Source organism: Lichenostomus cassidix, chromosome 24, assembly GCF_008360975.1.
Source record: "Lichenostomus cassidix isolate B80296 chromosome 24, HeHo_3.0, whole genome shotgun sequence".
In the NCBI taxonomy this organism is placed as follows: Eukaryota; Metazoa; Chordata; class Aves; order Passeriformes; family Meliphagidae; genus Lichenostomus; species Lichenostomus cassidix.
In genome coordinates this window covers 6,576,377-6,593,890 of record NC_139504.1, presented here as the reverse complement: position 1 = coordinate 6,593,890, position 17,514 = coordinate 6,576,377, and the positions used below count along the sequence as shown (strand labels likewise).

Below are 17,514 nucleotides of genomic sequence, written 5' to 3'. Positions count from 1 at the left end.
GCTTTTCTACAACTCCCGGCGCTGTCAGACCTCTATTACCAGCTGTAAGATGATGCCTATATTTAATTTCCAACACCCGCCATTCCCAACACTCATTGGGGAAGTAAACCCTGCTACACCCCTGGCACATTCAAGGTGGCAAAACATCCCCCTCCGGTTCATTCTCCCATCCCACTCCAGGAGTGGCTGGAGGCATTGCTTTTACCAAGTGATGATGGTTACAGTTTAAACACAGAACAGAGGGAGGCATTTGGTGTTGCTGGAAAAGAATGTGACCAACACAAGGAGCAGGTAATAAGAGGGCCAGGGCACCACATCACAAAGAGGCTGATTTCTTCCCCTGAGGCTGAGGCTCAAAGCTGTAGTGCAGTGGAAAGTCTTAGTATGAAAGAGTGAGTCTTGAAAGGAAAAAAAGAGAACAAGGGCTGGCAGGGAAGGACTGAGGAGAGATTCCAAAGGTGGTGGCAATGCACTAAATGTGGTCATCATTAGGGTGGCAGCTCCAGCCATTACCCCTGCATGGCTGTGATCTCGCCCGTGACGGAAGGTTTGGGGACGAGATCCTGTTTTTAGTTCAGTGTGTCCTCCAGCTCCTCCTTCTGCTTTTTCCTCTCTGCAAGCCATTGCTGGATCTTCTCTTTTAGCTCTGTGTTTGGTCTGATCTGGTCCATAGTGAGGGGACTCCGATTGAAAGGATCTGTCTGATCGCTGGAAAACAAAACATCAAGAAGATTACTTGAACACTCCCAGAATCAGAGATAAAAAAAACCCAAAAAAACCAGAGAGACAGGCCAGAAGAGTCATTGGATATGTGAAATAGATCCCCAAAAGTGTCAAGGTATGAGGGCTGTGCTGCACACCTGAGGAGGTGTCGGGCTATAGTTGATCGGTCCACAGTGACACGGGAGGAGGGCAGGATGACAGGGTCTGACATCAGAGTGCTCATGATTGGATCCAGGAATTCATCACAGGCATCTGCATATGTTTCCTCTTCCTGCTGCTGCCGGTCTGCAAGAGACTAGGGAGCACACACAGCTTTGAGGGATTCAGCCTTCCCATTCTTCAAAAACCAGAGCGCATTCACAAGTCTGTGCAGGCAGGGAACCCTCCCAGCTGCTCCACCTGGACCTTGGACAAAGCTCCACTCCCAGAAATCCAGCTCCACAGCAAAGATGCAGCAATACACAGAGCAAAAAGGACACAGGGAAACAGCTTCATCTTTTTTTTTCTTTTTTATGTTAAATTCCCTCCAGTGCTCACCTTGATCCTCTCAGCCAGGTTACTAAAAGATACTATCATGTTGCCAGGCTTGTTGATCTTCTTCAGAACCCGCACAGTCTGGGCAAAGAGCGTTGGTGAGTAGGAGCGGCCATCCTTGGGAACTGTGGCACAAAAGTTTTCTTCATCCCTGCACCACAGGTTACAAGAGAAAAGGTTTAAGAATCCCCATTTATTGGGGCTGTAAAACAGTCCCCACAGCAGCCACATTCCCACAGCAAAGAATTCAAAGCTAAAGAAAAGCTTGAGTGTAATGAAGCATTTCTCCCCCAGTATCACCAAGATGGTTCCTGAATGGCTCCTGCCACTCACAGGCTCACTCCCCCTGTCGCCTACCCAAGGTTTAGGTAGATGGTGCAGATGTCAGACACGAGCTGCTGTGGCTTGAAGTCGAACTCACTGAAATCCTTCACTTTCAAAGCTCCCATTTTAGGCCCAACCAGGTGTTGCAGGAAGTAGTTGAGCATGGAGATGATGCGCTCGGCAAGGAAAGGATGCACAAACAGGGATTTAATTTCTGGAAAGGAAAACACCACCCTGCTGAGATTCACAGCAATTCCATCCTGATCTGACCACCCTGAAACCAAGTTCCTGCCTCTCTACTCCCTAGCAAGGCTCTTCTCTAGGTCCTGGCAGGCAGGAGGGGCTGTTCTCCCTACCTGAAGTCAGGAAGGCCAGAGTGCCAATGGTTTCGTTGGACATGATGTTGTGGAAGCGTGCTAGCTGACCAAACATCTGGAGGCTGGACTCCTTCTCGCGGCGAGCCTCCGGAGACAGGCTGTCCCACTCGCCTCGGTCCTTCTCAATCTGCTGAATTTTGATCTTGCTGAGGTACTGCAAGACAGAACATATGGACTGTTTGGTTAAAAAGGAGGTCCAGAAATGCTCAAAACCAGATGGGAAACATCCGTATCACCCATCTTATCTGCCAGCCTCCCGGCAAATCAGTTGTCTGGCAAGTAATAGCTCCTAAAAAAAGTCCTTTCTAGAAGCAACAGAAGCTCTGAAAGGAGTGGAGAGACATTCAACACACACCAGGGACACGAAGGTACCTGGCATTCCCTTGTAATCACAAAGGAGAACTTCCTGGAGACAAAAGGCCTTTATTAGGATAAAACACCTGCAGAAAGGCCAAGGGGATTTGAGAATCAAACCCCAAAATGACTGTTTAAAGCCTCAGTGTATCCACATTAGCAACAGGCAGATTTCCCAGAATGCCTGCTCTGCTGGATCTGAAAAAGCCCTTTTGCTCCTCTTGGTTCTGAGCTGCCTCCTGAACCCACAGGAAGGAAGGGTAAGCTGCAGGCAGGGCCCCAGACCCGCCTTCCTCCTGCCTTCACCCCTTCTCCCAGGGCATTGGCCACACCAGCTTGGGATTACTTCCTGCAAATACCAACTGCAGAGACTCAACAGGCAGGGCCAAGCAAACTGACCCTGTTCTGGAGGTCACTATCACACCAGGGAAATAAGAACTTGTTTACATGATGCTGATGGTATGCACGCTCAGCCCTACCTGTATGGCTTCATCCAACAGGAAAATAGCATCGTTCATGAGCAGGTTAAGAAAGCGCAAGAAGAGAGGGGGGTTCATTGCCTCCAGGTTCTCTGAGGCATAATCAGCCAGAGCCTGCAAGGAAAGGGAGAACAGCGAATTCTGCAGCACAGTCCCAATGGCAGGACATGGACCCACGTGCTCCATACAGAGAGCTGCACACTCAGACATGCACCTCTCTCCTCACCTTTATGCTTTCCCGGTAGGAATCAGTGTCCCACATGTACCTCAGGATGGGATACATGGGACGGCGGTAGTTGAACTTCTGTTCAAACTGGTGCGGGTCACCTGGGCACAAGCCAAAGAGCCTTTCAAGTGGACAGTCCCCCACACGTGGTATGCAGGGAATACAACTCTTTCCTTTCAGTGCTTACCTGTAAACTCAATATCCACAAAGACTTTGATGAGTGCCTCGGCCAGATGGGCAGCATGTTGATAAGAGCAGAACACTCGCTTGCGATGAAACACACTCGAGACAAGTGGGTTCTGAGCCTGATCCAAGTGAGGCATCACAGCTTCCAACACTTCAGCCAGCTTGGCTCGCAAGTGAGGATTTTTCATCCTGCCAGAGAAAAAAGAAAGCAAATCCAGGATGCCATGGTGCAGAACGGAGTTGTTCAGGAATCACCCTGGATGTTTTGCAACAAGCACCAGGGGCTGCACCTACCTCTCCACATCACCCATGAAAACAGTAACAAAGTGAAGGATGTGCTCCAGGGAATCGGCAGAAGTCTCCAAGATGTCATCAGCAAAACGCCGCAGGAAAATGAAGAAGTCACCCAAATTATCGGCAAAGAACTCTGCAAACAGAAATTGTAGCTAAGCTCCTCCCCAGGCAGCTCACCTTGCTCTTTTCCAGCTTCCCATCTACTTTCCCCTCACCACCCTGACGCTGATTAGGTATCATTAACTAACAAGCTGTATTAAAACCTGCCATGGAGAAGCCTGATGGCATGAGTAACATCCAGGATTCACTTCCCTTCTCTCCTCAAAGAAGTCAGGTCACTTATGGGGTGAATCCAGCAGCTGTCTGCTGATCACACACTGTTATACAACCCCCAAGGGAAGAATTCTGAAGCAGATGCCAAAAGGAGTTTGCACATAAAGAAAACAGTAAATCAATGCAGTATTTGCCACTTGCCAATGAATGGACTTTTAAAAGATCAGCAGCTTCACTACCCTAAGTATGGCCCCTCAAATAGCCCCAAATTTTCTATGAGTGATCCTCTTCAGAGAGAATATTCTGCACAATATCAGTGGTAGCACTGTGTCCTGCCCTGCACAAGGAAGCACTTGCTCAGGCAGCTCTGCCAGTGCTCACGTATGACAGGTGTTGGCACAGACCCCCAGCAGGACTCAGGGCTTCACCTGGCACGTAGGCCAGTGCACTGCGCTCCACCTCCGGCAGCGGGAAGGTCAGCTCCAGCGGCTCCGTCCCGTGGTTCCCCATGGCCAGCTGCACCAGCAGCACTGCCATGGACACCTGCAGGTTCAGGCAGTTCTGCAGCATCTGTGGTTCTGTCATCGCTGTCTTGGTGGAGAGATAGATGGTCATCAGGCGCTCAAACTGCTCCCTGAGGCTGTCGGCAGCAGGGCTGGAGCTCTGCTGAGCTTCTCGCCATGCCACTTGCAGGCGGTGAAGGCTTTGGTTTATCTTTACCATCTGGTCGTGCAACCTGCTCGGGAAAGGAGGCAAGGAGGGGCTGAGGAGACAGACAGACATCCTGCCTCACCAATGCAGAAGCTGGTAAAAGACTGGTCTGTGGCAGTGGATTCAGCTAATTTCCTGCAGGTACCGTCTGGGGCTCTGGCAGTGGGAAGCCTTAGAGAAAGGCTTGGCAGGACCTGGGAGGGACCTGTGAGGGACCATGGCACCTGCAGAGTGGCCTGGGGACCTCTGCAGCACTGAGCTCCCCTGGGTCACCTAGTTCAGGGATCCAGCACGGTCCAGAGATGCCTGCAAGGTGACACTTCAGTTTCCCAGCAACAAGCCACTTGCATAATAACTTTTTTGTCAATGTCTATATTTAGAGAATAAACCAGAAGGGGACTCTGCTTGGATCAGTCATGACCTCACAGTATCCAGGCAACAATTTGCAGAGTGAAGTTGAGCAAAATAGAGTTTTGGTGTCCAGAAAATCCTCTCCTGGAAGCTGACAGCTGCCTCACGTTCCTGCTTCACACATGGCCCAGCTATTGGGGCATTTAGGTCACTCCCAGTGGGCAGGTACTCTGGCACCTGGATGCTCTCCAGTAGTGAAAGGAGGTGCCAGCAGCCCCTGCCCCAAGGACAGCAGGGAATGGAGCAACCCACAAATACCCAGCACTTGGCTACTGGTGTCTATAAATAACACGGAGCCTGTAAGATTGTGAGCAAAATTTCTTCCTGCAGTCAGTCAGGCTGAGGTTCAAGCAGCAGCTCAGCTGACCACTCTGTGTTCAGAGTTATTGACTGAAATTTGCATGGCTGCACATGGGTGGAAAACAGCCCCAGGGGAACTGAAAGCAGGTACCTGTGAAACCCCAAGTGCAGGGTATACTGTGTGAGCACCAGGTTCTCCGTCACTAGGTTGTAGCTGTTTGCAAACTGCGGCTCTTGCTCGCTCAGAGCAGGGATCAAACATGTTTCTTTTTCCAAACCTGGAAGGAAAAACATCTCTGCATCAGGTTCTATCCAGTAGAGCTGGCAAGGAGAGGGCCTGAGAGGGTCCCTCCTGAGCGCACAAAAGGGCTCCTGGTGATGCTGGCAGCCTTTTATTTGTATTCAGTTCTCTTCTTGCTCCTCTGTAGTTGCACCTCTAACTCTCCCCTAGCTCTAATGGCACCCACTGAGGGCACTACTGGGTAAAGTGGGGACCTGAGGAGATCCCCTTACCCATTCCCTTGCTCCCCAAGGTTTGGTGTACCTTTCATGTGTACGTTCTTGCTTCTCCTCTCCTCTTCGTTCAGCTCCTTCAGGGCACAGTAGGTAGGGTCGAAGGTTAGCAGCTTTGGAGATTTGGGTTTACAGAAGGGCTGGCACAGCTTTAGGAGGGCAGCCCCCAGGTTGAGAAAGAAGGCATCTGAGGCGTACATCTGGAAGAAGATCTCTGGCATCTGGTTAGCCCAAATTTTGGTGCGGCCCGCATTCGCATGGAGGCAGTTTCCCAGCCAGGAGAGAATCCTGTGCTTCGTCTCTGGTGACAACTGCAACAGGTTCTTCAGCATCTGGTATATCTTCTCATGGAACTGGGCCATGAACTGTTACAGGGAACAGAACACAGCTGAATGAATCCTTGGGGGTTGTTCTTGGGGGTTGTACAGGTGGTACATGCAGATCAAATCCTGGGGTTTGCAGAAAAGAAAATTTTAAATGTCCTCAAAAGCACAGTTGAGAGCAATTTGTTCCCATACCGAGTAAATAAAAAATTCTTGGCATGTTTTTTTCAGCCTGAAAGAAGCCCTGAGTAGGAAAGCCCATCTCAGGGTTCCCCTCCGCACCCTACTTCACTCCTGTATTTATATCATGCATCCTCATATCTCACTCCTGACCTACTGGAACGTTGCTAGTGCTGCTCCTCTGATGAAAATATTTACTTCCACAATGAGAATGTTGTCTGTCACTTTCTCAACCGGGGAATCAATTAGCATTTTAATTACAAGACAGGTATTGAAAGCTATTCCCTGGTGATTGCAATACCTGAGGTACATGATCTGCATGTAGCACCTCAATGTCTGTTCCACCAGTACCACCCAACCTTCTTCCCAAAGCTCAGGCAACTTTGATAAGACACAAAGACTTGGTTTACAAGCACCCAAAGCAGCTGGCAAACTGTTCCCAGGCTCCAGCTGGAGAATTCAAAGCAGTTTTGGGATGCATCTATTTGCAAGCCAGGCTATTCCTGAAGCAGAGCTGGAACTCAAACCCTGATACCATGCCCTGAACCCTCAGGCAATGAGAGGCCACTAAACACCACAGGAAACAGTACTGCCCTGCTTCTCCCACCTGATGGATGTTGGATTCCTGCACTTTAATCTCTTGCGGGCTGGATCGGGATGGATTCAGAAAGTAGCCATGGTTCTCCACCACGCCAGGGGTCTTCAATAAGCAGGAGATATTTAAAATGGCACCGAACAAAGTCTTCTGGTACATCTGCCCATTGCTGGGATCCTTGGGCTGGATGTAGCCTGCAAAAACCTGGGGAACACATCAGGGCATGCTGACAATTGTCCAAAATCTCAGTTAAAAAAACCCTATAAACTGATGGGTTTGGGACAGGCTATGAGAAAGGAGAGGAGGGGTATGACTACACACGTCAGATATTGTTACACCACACTGCCAGTTTAGCCTCTGCAGATCAGGTCTTGTAAATGTGGCCCTGTGAAAAGCTTCTGCCTAAGCTAAGGTACCCACCTTTGCTATGTCCTTCTGCTTTGTGAAGTAGAGGAGCACATCGAGGTATGTGTACAGTAGGATCTGGCAGAGGTCCAGGTCCTTGATTCTCCCCAGCAGAATGTCAAACACAGGAACCATGACCTCCCCAAACGTCCGCACCTCCTCGTCCATCGTTAAGGCTTCTATGACCTCCTCAAGGAACTCAGTCATGTCTTCAAATTCTGGCAGGTGACACAAGGCCATTACTCACAGTGCTCCAACAGCCACACTGACTCAAACACAGTCCCCTCTTTTGGCAGCAAGGGGAGTCAAAGCTTCACCCAACTCCACAATGCTCCAGGCTAGCCTCGCAGTGCTGAGGCAGCAGCACAACGTGGCCGCACTTACGTGCCCCTCTCAGTGTCTCCAGCATCAGGTCCACCAGCTGCTCATACACGTTCTGGTTGACGTAGATCTCTGGGGTGAGAAGGACAGTACGAGTGTTCGACACGGTCAGGTTGCGGCAGCGCACTGCGAAGGGTAGAAGATTCTCCGGGACCTTGGTTATCTGTGCAAGGAGAACCAGGCAATGTTGGGGCCTCTGGTCGCTACAACTTTAGCTTGGTCACCCCAGAGCACAGAGCTGGGTGACAGAGCTGCCTTCCTCCTTGGCAGCCTGTGCCCACCTCTTCCCGTGCCCTGCGGAAGCAGGCATAGAGGTAGCGCAGGATCTGCCTCTCCCCGGCGTCGCGGTCAGCTGAGAGGTTCTGGGTGCTGGCAGAGGTCATGTGGATCAAGTGGTTCCCAGGCTCCGGCAGCAGCAGGCGGGTAAACAGGGCCTGGGCACCAGCAGAGACAGGGCACAGTGACACAGCCCTGTCACAAAGCTGATCCCTCCAGAGAAGGAAGCTCCACACCACATAGGCTAATTGATTGCTCCTGGGAAGAGCTCTCTCTATCCCTTGTTAGGTAACAGAGTGCTAGAGTGAGAACACTCAGCCTGCTTCTGGCCTAAGCAAATACTCCAGTCCCTTATGGAGAAAGAGCAGACCCAACAGAAACCATTTCCCCTGAAATCCTCAGCAGGAATGACTGATATGGCTGCAAATGAAGCACAGTGCATGTGTGGACACTGTGGAGTCTCAGTGGACACTGAGTTCTCTTTGGTTTTTGCTCCCTTCCCCATCCACACAGACCTGCAGGGCAGCAAACTCCAGCTGCCTGGAGTAACCCTTCCAGGAGGAAGGGTTGGATTCCCCAAATTCTAAACCTTTCTTGGTGTCATATCCCAAAATATGAGATATAACAGCTTCGTGCCAGGCTTTGGAAAAGTATTTGGGATTTATCATATATACATTCTGAGAAAACAAACTGAATTCCTGTAGCTAAAGTCTGCAGATGGCCCGAGGCAGGCAGCCCTACCTGCTCTACATTGTCCATGTCCAGCCAGTCCTGGTCATCCAGGTCTGCGGCCATTTCCTCCAGGTAAACGCAGCGTGCTGGGATACCATTCCCACTCTTCATGCTGGGGTCACCTGGGGAGGGCAGAGGGACCTGTTCTACCCACATGGACGGGGAACCTGCAGACAGGACCTGCCCCTAGCAGAGCCCCAGCTGCTGCACCTGGCACTGCCCCCTCCCAGCCGTCCCCTCCAATGTCAGACAAACCCGACATGCAGAGCTGCACCAGCCTGTACCGCACCCCCACCAACCCGGGGAATTCCCGGGCTCACTGTTGTCCAGGGTGATGAGGAAGATCCTCTGGATCATGTGGTTGATGTTGAGCTGCTCGCAGAGCTCCCGCTGCGAGCGGAAGGAGCGGCTGATCTCGGCCACCGAGTAGTCGCAGTCGTCCAGGCTCTCGGAGACGCTGTTGTCGGAGTCATCCTGGCTGATAGACGTCTCCTCCCCTGCGTGACAGAACCCTCAGCGCCTCGGGGGACAGCCCCTGCCCAAGGGGACCGCCTCGCCCCCTCCCCAAGGGCCAGCCACTGTCCCAGGGCCAGCCTCGACCCCCCCACCTGTCAGTTGCCGCAGCTGTTGCTGCTTCTGGACGGCGGCGAAGTGCTTGGCGGCAGCGACGGAGCCGAAGAGTGCGGCGAAGGGGTTGCTGGAGATGCTGTTGTTGTTCTCCTGGTCGGTCATCTCCCCTCAGGGCCGCGCCATACGGGGGGGCCGGGGCAAGGCTGCGGGGAGAGCCGCCTTCAGGGTACGGGCCCGCTCCCCCGGGCGCGGCAGGCTCGTCCCGCTCGGTGCGGAGGCTCCGGTCCCGACCCGCTTCCGCTCCGGTCCCGCCGGTCCCACCTCGGCCGTCACCGGACAGCGCTGCGCGTCACCACGTCGCACGGTAATGATGTCACAGCGACGCACAGGAAGTGGAGCAGAGGGAGGCGGTACTTGGCGGGCTCGGGCGGCGGGGGCGGCAGCGACGCCTGGCGGCCCGGAGGTAAAACGACACCTGCGGCGCTGGAGGGACACGGACTGGAGGGACGGGGACAGCGGAACGGTGACGGGACGGGGACATGGACACTAATCCGCCCCGGCTCGGTGGGACCCCAGCGTGTCCCGTGCTTTGAAACGCGACAGCCTGTGCGACAGCCGAGTTTGTGTTTATTATTCGCCCAGTGACCTGTATTTGAATATTAACGACATGTAAATCGCATGCTTAATATGCAAATCACGATTTTATGTCGAATCAATGCGCCTTTTGACCCTTATTAACTTTGCACCTGCAAATACTTGTTTGCAACTGCATAAACACAGCAAAACCTACAGCTTTTTTTTTTTTTTTTAATCCTTTTCTCGTGCAGAGAGTTTTATGTTTGTAGGGGATTTGGGCTGGGGCTGCAGCGGGGTGTGATGTAGGGACACTGATGTATCCGTTTATATTACACTCCCCTCCCATCCATCCCTTCTGTGCTGGGCTGACCTCGGCCCCAGGGCCCCTCCAGCTGCTCCATCCTTCCCTTCTCTGTAGGACAGATTTCAGTTGGGATCAGAAAATACCCTGCCCAAGACTTTGTGGGGAGATACAAAGGCAGGTTGATAGAGGAAAAAGGAAGGCACACAAAGAGGGTTATCCAAAGGGGGTTAAATCCAAAGGGGATTAGATCCAAAGGAGGGGTTACTCTGCAACCCGTGAAACACCCCCTGAGGCAAAGCTGACTGGGATGGGAACTGCAGGGAGGGTCTCCAGCACAGCCAGACCCTGCACACAGAGATCTTATTGCTTTTTTTTCAATCTAGACCCCTGGCTCAGGCCCAGGCACTGCCCTGCCAAGTGCTGCAGGTGACTCCAGTGATGTCGTTCCTGTAATGATATTAATTTAATTCTACTACACCATGTCCAACCTCCCGCAGCACCAGCCCAGTGTGATGTTTCTGTGCCGGGGGAATCCTGGGGCACCATGTCAGGCAGGGAGAGGGGGGCAGTTTGGGATGTTGGTGGGGCGTGGGGCTATGTCAGGGTCCATGGGGTGGTGTGGGACTGAGCCCATGGCACTGGGGGGCTCTGGACTCTGCTGACTCTGCCTCCTCTTTGCCCAGCCCCACCGAGGGTCCCCCCAGAAAAAACACTGCTGATGGTCTGGGTGGTTTTGTCATGAACAGCCTTTACTTGCCCACTGGTCACACCTCGTGTTCCTTGTAACAAAAGAACAGCTTAACAAAAATAATGCCCTGTGGCTGCAGCTGGGGGAACGGGGAGGGGAGGACCAAGGGCACAAGGGCTCAGCCCTGCAGAGGAGGGTGGGCTATGGCACTGTTGGCGTGGGGCACCCATGGGCACAAACCTGGCCAGGGCATGGCCAGGTGGCCTGTCTGACAGTCCCTGGAGCAGCTCAGGCAGGGAATTCCCGCTCCGGTGGCTCATCCCGGATGCCCTCAGCCACGCTGCCGGGGACACTCATCCCCACCAGAGCGTCCTCGCCGGGCCCCGGCAGCGCGCATGGCTGCAGGAGGTGGTCCCAGTAGAGGCTGAGTGTGGAGTGTTCCTGCTGCTCCAGCTCCTTCAGCTCATGCAGCTCCTTGGCGCTGGCTGCTGGTGTCTGCACCTCAAAGGTCATCTCAAAGCGGCTGTAGTCCACCTGGAAGGCGCCTTTCTCCAGGGACATGCAGGGCTCAAAGCGATATCCCCAGAGGATCTCATCCTCCGTGTAGGAGGTGCGGGCTTGGCACGTCATTCCTGTGGCAAGACAATGGCTGAGATGTGCCAAGGCACTGCAACAAGCTCCCTGCTGCCTAATGAGGGGCTTCCAGCCCTGCGTCACCCATGGCCCACTGCAGCCAGTTTGGACCCCGAGCATCTCTTGCACTGATGTCACTCCTGAGGCCAGGTTTGCCCAGCATTTCCAGGACACCAGAGGAGCCACCCCCCTCCACCCTGACACCCCCAGATCACTTGCCTGTGGCTTCCACAATGCCCTCGAGGATGATGATGATTTCGAACTGCTCCCGGCGCAGTGACTCGGCCGACATGTCCCAGAAAGGGCTGTGACGGTTGATGACGTGGCAGATGATCTGGGGCTCCACCAGGAATAGACGGTCCTCCCCTGTGTCATAGCCCAGGTTCAATTCTGACTGCTCCAGGGGGATGAACTCTCCCTCAGCCGTCTGACGGGACTTGATCAGCTTTGCCCGGATCTTGGCATCCACCATGTGGCTTTCCCGCAGGTCCCCCACGCGAAACATCAGGCAGAGCTTCTCATCCCGGCGGGAGATGACGCAGTTCTTGCTGAAGATGAGGGTCTGGGCACGCTTCTTGGGCCGGGAGATCTTAACAAACATGCAGCCAACCATCATGGCATCGATCATGGAACCAACAATGGACTGTGCTATCAGCAGGATGACACCCTCGGCGCAGTTGGCTGTCACCATCCGGGTGCCATAGCCAATGGTCCGCTGGCTTTCCACTGAGAGGAGCAAGGCAGAGACGAAGCCATCCACATTCTCAATGCACGCCTGCCACTCGGGATCTCCCTGGTGCCCAACGTCACCCCGCAGCCAGGCATCAAAGAAGTAGATGAAGCCAAAGACTACCCATGTGATGATGTAGCACATCATGAAGACGAAGAGGAACCAGCGGTACTTGAGGTCCACAATGGTGGTGAAGATGTCCGAGAGGAACCTCTTCTTGTCCTGGATGTTGCCCAGATTCACCTGGCACTTGCCCACTTTTGTCACATAGCGCTGCCGCTGCCGCTTGCCGGCCTGGGCCATCGGGCTGTCCTCCTCCAGCAGCTTGCATCGCCGGCTCTGCAGCCCCTCTGGGGTGTGAACGGTGGAGCTGCGGGCGGAGGTCTTGCCTCGTGACGAGTTGGGGATGTTGGCCACGCTCAGTGCATGCAGCGGATACAAGCGGGCACCTGCCTCTTGGGGGGCAGGCGGTGGGCACCAGGACGGCCGGCCACGGTGATGCTGGGTGGTCAGGCTCCCGCGGCTCGGCGGCAGGGACGGCTCACCGGGGACAAAGCCGCTGCGACGGGGTGCAGACGGGTAATTTGGCATCGGGGTGCTTCTCTTGGCAGTGGTGGCGGCGGCTTGCTGCCCGCCGTCCTCCACCAGAGCCCCGGGGGCGGCCGGGAGATCGGGCTGCGGGGGGGAAAGGAGCCCGTCGGTGAGAAATTGCCTCCAACAACAACCGCGAGCACCCGGCGGCATCATGTGCCGAGGATGCCCCAGAGCCTCGGCGCGAGTCATACCTTCTGGGGGAAGGTGCCGTACCGGCTGGTGTCGGTGGGTGGCCGGGGCAGGTAAGCCAGCATGTGCTTGGCCGTGGGGGTCTGCGCCAGGGGGATGGAGTTGCTGCGGCCGCGGGGCTCCTCCGGGGCCAGCCAGCCGCCGGCGCCGCCGCTGTTGCGGGCGTAGGGGAGCACCATGGCGGCGCCGGGGCGGGGGCTCAGCCCCGGGCTGGGCGCGAGGTCCTGCCATGGGGGACACAAAGCGGGGAGTTATTTTGGACACTGAAAGCAGCTTGAGGCTCCTGCCTCTCTCCGCATCCCCAGGGGCCAAAGACTGGCGGGGAGCCCCCTTGCCCAGCAACGCATGTTCCAGCCCCGGAGCGGTGCCGGAGTGGCTGCGGGCTGGCTCCAGATGGCTAAGCCCATTAGGGGCCATAATTGCATTGCAAGGCCGGGACAGGAGGCATTCGTGTCCGGTGGGAAGCAGCCCCGGCAGCCGGCAAGCTCTGGGTGAGCGCCTAAGGCACTGCTCCACACTTGTTCCAGGCCGTGGCGGTAGATGCCGGTTCTCTAAGAAGCTCCGAGCAGAAATGGATGGCCCCTAGGTGCGGAGGAAGGACAGCCTGTGATAGAGATGCAGACCCCATAGCCGGGCTGCTCGGGACAGGCTGAGTCCAGCCGGTGCCCATGGGGAGACGTGATGGGAGGTCATGGTCCTGGAAACGCAACCCGGAGCGCAGGGATAGGGTTGGGGATGGGGTGGGAGTGTGGCCGCTCTGCCTCCTCCGAGCATCCCCTGCCACTGCAGAGCGGTCCTCAGTGCGACGATGGAGGATGTCACTCTCTGGACCAACCTCCCGGCTCCCCAGACCCCTGGGCGCGGGGGACACCCACCTCATGTCCAGGCAGAGCGGCTGCCAGCCCGGCAGACGTCGTTCTCGGCTTGTGGCTCCCGCTGCGCCCCGGCCACTGCCGGGCATCTTCCCACCGGTTGTGGATGGGAATCCTCTGCCGGGCTGTGCCACCGTGGCCGGTGGGAGGGAAGGAAGGACTGGGAGCTCGTCGGCGGCCGCCAATCCTGCTCCAGCGGCAGAAGGTCACCCGTTAATCTGTCTCAATGACAGGCACAATTACCTTGAGACGATTTAATCTGAAGGAGCAGGTGCCCCAATGCCTGGGGGAAGGAGCAGGAGGGGTTTCCCAGCGGATTTCCCTGTTCTTGCCCTTCAGATGATGCTCCCTGTCTGCTCTTAGGGACAGGACGGTCAGCAAGGGCTGGAAAACATCTCCCCTCTCCTGCCTTGTCTGTGTTTCCCCGTTGAATGTGGTCCGTGCTCCCTCGCCCCCTCCTTGTGGGACCCTCCTGCAAATATCCTCCTGACACTCACCAGGGCTGGACCCCGGTACCAGGAGGACTCAGTAATTTCCAGTCTGGCTCCTGATACAGATAAGAAAGACGGCGGATGAAGGAGAGATTAGTCGCTAATCTCCCAGGGAAGATGAATCTGCAAGCTGGACCCCGCGGAAGGAACGCACGTGGGGGAGGATAGGAGCTGAGTGCCAGCACAAAGTTGGGATTTTCCTGACGCTTCTTTTCGTCCTTTTCATAGAATCCCAGAACGGTTTGGGTTGGAAAGGGCTTAAAGGTCAATCCAGCTCCAACCCCTTGCCACGGGCAGGAGCACCTTCCACTGGACCAGGCTGATGTAGATGGATTTTCCCCATCTTTGTGTTTGCAGCAGGGTGTCTCCTATCAGACAACAGTTTCCGCACACTCAACAAGCACCACGAATTGCATCTGCTGGTGCAGGACAGGGTTATCAATGCCCGCCTGTGAAAAGCAGGGTCCACCGGCAAACTCCCTCCCTCCTTCCCACGGGCATCCCCATTCTCAACGCAGCTCTCAAAGGCTCCTTTGCACATTTAATTAATGACCGAATGAGGGTCGGGTCTCCAACAGAGGCACTGACTCCTGAGAAAAGCCCAATACCGGCTCTCGCTGCCTGCATCTTGTGCTGGGGTCCCAGCCCTGTCCCACCGAGGCCGGAGCTGCTGTCGCCAAGAGGCGCTTTCCCTGCTAAGGCTCTCGCTTCGGGGTGGCCAAGGCTCGGAGGATTTGCATGCTTTGGCTTAACCCTCCCGGGCACGGAGGGGCACCCAGCCCGGAGTTACCGCGGGGATGCACCCGGCTTTTCCTGCTGAGCCGGGCGCGCTCTCCTTTTAGCGTGGAAAAACCAACAACGGCTGAAAAACGACCGTGGCCACACCCCGGCGTTGGAGGAACAGGCTTGAATTCGCCCCCCCGGGCGGCAGACGCGGCCGGCGGCCGGGCGGACGCTGCTCCACAAGCGTTAATGCCCGCGGACGCCGCTCAGGGCGGCTAATCTGTTCCCAGAGGTTAGCGGGGCGGCGTCAGCATGGCCTGGGGCTGGTGGGCAAAGGCGCAGGTGGCGGGGATGCTGCTGGCTCTCCTCGGATGGGTCAGCTCCTGCGTCACCACCTTCGTGCCACTCTGGAAGAACCTCAACCTGGACCTGAACGAGCTGGAGGTCTGGAACATGGGGCTCTGGCAGGTCTGCATCACCCAGGAGGAGGGGGTGGTTGAATGCCAAGCCCATGGCTCCTTCCTGGCGCTGCCCCCCGAGCTGCGCATCTCTCGCCTCCTGATGTGCCTCTCTAACGGGCTGGGGCTGCTGGGCTGCCTCCTCGCTGCCCTGGGGCTGGAGGGCTGGAGAACCTGCGAAGACAAACCCGGGCGAAAGCAGCGGCTCCTGCTTGCCGGGGGAGCAGCGCTTGGCATGGCAGGGATCACCACCCTCGTGCCGGTCTCCTGGGTCGCCTACAACACTGTCCTCGACTTCTGGGACGAGACTGTCCCTGACATCGTCCCCAGGTGGGAATTTGGGGAGGCCACCTTCCTGGGGTGGTTTGCCGGAGCCTTCCTCGCCGCTGGCGGGCTGCTCCTTGCCTGCAGTGCCCGCTCCACGACGACCGCAACGCCGCTCGCCCCCGCCTGCCGCCAAGCCCCCACAGTGCAAGGTCTGGCTGGGGGCCACCACCTGCACCCCAAAAATGCAGACTTGGTCATCTAGGGCCTCAGGGTGCTGTGCCCTGTGCACCTCGTGGCTCTTCCCTTGGCAGGGAGGGCTCCTGCTTGTTTCACAGGATGATTTGCTAATTGCTAAGGCAGCTCTTCAGGTTTCTCTCCTTCCTCTGCATGTCTGCTTCACGTTTTCTCTGTTAAGGAGCAGCAGATTTTCCCGCAGCACTCACCAAGCGAGTGTGGGAAGGCAACAAGCAGCGGGCAGCACTTTGTACTGCTGGTGACACCGTGGTACCATCACTGATGGGTGACACTACATTGGCATCCCTGGCGAGTCCCCCGTAGCCAAGTCTGTCATGGCTAACACTGTGCCCCAGTGTAGCAGCTCCTTCCTTGCATGTCTGTGTTGCTCTGATGTATTTGCAATAAATTATCATGTCAGTTGGCAGCGTGTCTGTGCTCTGAACATGCAGCTGTATCTTGCACAAATGGGATGCAGGGTGGGAGTTGCAAGGCACAGCACTGCTGCTGCAGCTATGGCTTGGTCTGTCCAGAAAAGAGTGGAGGAAAAGAGAGAGAAAATGGAAAACAAGGGGGAGGGAAGAAAATGAGACAAAGCAGCACCAAGTTCTGCTCCTGCTGCAAAGGTGGGATGGCAGTGACCGTGTGTCCTGCAGGAGCCTCATCTTCTCATGGCTAAGATGATAAAGCCGATAAGTGCCACGGACCTTTGTGTCAGAAGTTCCTCGACTGCATAATTTACCTGAGCACAAGAGGCAAGAAAAGGATTTTGCTGGTCTTCTCAAGTGTTCCTTCCACATTTTCCTGATTCAGCTGTAAAAATAAAGGCTGCTTACACACCTCTGCGAGCAAGAGCACGGACCATCAGGCTGGATTAGCACCCGGAGTCCTGACAGGGGCCTGCCCGCTGCTACAGCACTGGCTGAAAATTGAGTTCACTGCTGGTTTAATCCCTGCAGGCTCAAAGCCGTGGGCGCGTGACCCATCTCAAGGAAGGCACAGCCGACAGCAGCATTCCTGGGGGAAGCAAAGTCCGCTCCCCTCTAAGTCCCATTTTGAAACCTGCACTTTGCTCAGTTGGAGGAGAGGAAGGAATGGGTGGGCAAGGAAAGGGAATTGGGATGATCCCTGGGAGTTCTGATGCTGCAGGACTGGGGACAGAGCTGGTCGTGCTGAGGGAAGTGGGAGAGGCAGGTGCTCAGTCCTTCCGAAGGAGAATCAAAGGAGGTAGAACTGAGGGAGCAGTGTTCCTCGCCATTACCTTCCAAGGAGCTGCACCCCCTGTGAGCTGTCCTTGGAGGGCTGACCAACACAGGGAGCACAGAGAGGCTGTTTTGGCTCTAACTCCTTTGGGAAATTGGGAGGACAGGACAGTGAGCAAAGGCATCCAGCCTGGGAACACTCCTCTTGTCCAGCCCAATCCAAATACCATGACATCCCTGGCACCACTCTGCACTCCTTATACTCTTCCTTGGTTTCTTAAAGCAGGCTCTGGGCACAGGCTGGGCATTTCAGCTTCTAGCAGCAACACAAAGAACAGGGGAAAGCCTCTGTTTTGTGAGTCAGAACAAACGGACTCTCCTATTCT

General features: G+C 55.4%; 3 protein-coding genes across 5 annotated transcripts; 1 reads left to right on the top strand and 2 right to left on the bottom strand.

Moving 5' to 3' along the window:
* Positions 1-45: 45 nt before the first annotated feature.
* UBE4A (ubiquitination factor E4A) lies at positions 46-9,611 on the bottom strand. 3 transcript variants are annotated; one of them, XM_085081868.1, is made up of 20 exons: positions 9,489-9,611; positions 9,206-9,370; positions 8,897-9,094; positions 8,607-8,719; positions 7,871-8,023; positions 7,593-7,752; positions 7,224-7,426; positions 6,816-7,007; positions 5,737-6,070; positions 5,344-5,470; positions 4,199-4,506; positions 3,498-3,630; positions 3,205-3,392; positions 3,018-3,118; positions 2,792-2,905; positions 1,938-2,112; positions 1,615-1,795; positions 1,261-1,408; positions 861-1,018; positions 46-708 (listed from the first exon to the last, which is right to left on the bottom strand). In XM_085081868.1, the coding sequence occupies exons 2-20, from the start codon at positions 9,327-9,329 to the stop codon at positions 570-572; spliced, it is 3,249 nt and encodes a 1,082-aa protein (XP_084937994.1). In that variant the 5' UTR covers positions 9,330-9,370; positions 9,489-9,611; the 3' UTR covers positions 46-569. The 3 variants fall into 3 exon arrangements, with proteins under 3 accessions (XP_084937994.1, XP_084937993.1, XP_084937995.1); XM_085081867.1 differs by having other exon boundaries at positions 9,459-9,556; XM_085081869.1 differs by having other exon boundaries at positions 8,918-9,094; positions 9,206-9,531.
* A 1,164-nt stretch (positions 9,612-10,775) lies between these two features.
* On the bottom strand, positions 10,776-13,206 carry LOC146427614 (G protein-activated inward rectifier potassium channel 4-like). The gene is made up of 3 exons (XM_085081872.1): positions 12,884-13,206; positions 11,588-12,773; positions 10,776-11,367 (listed from the first exon to the last, which is right to left on the bottom strand). The coding sequence occupies exons 1-3, from the start codon at positions 13,058-13,060 to the stop codon at positions 11,024-11,026; spliced, it is 1,707 nt and encodes a 568-aa protein (XP_084937998.1). The 5' UTR covers positions 13,061-13,206; the 3' UTR covers positions 10,776-11,023.
* An 850-nt stretch (positions 13,207-14,056) lies between these two features.
* Positions 14,057-16,353, top strand: CLDN25 (claudin 25). The gene has a single exon (XM_085081886.1). It carries the CDS (start codon positions 15,280-15,282, stop codon positions 15,952-15,954), a length of 675 nt encoding a protein of 224 aa, XP_084938012.1. The 5' UTR covers positions 14,057-15,279; the 3' UTR covers positions 15,955-16,353.
* Positions 16,354-17,514: the final 1,161 nt, after the last annotated feature.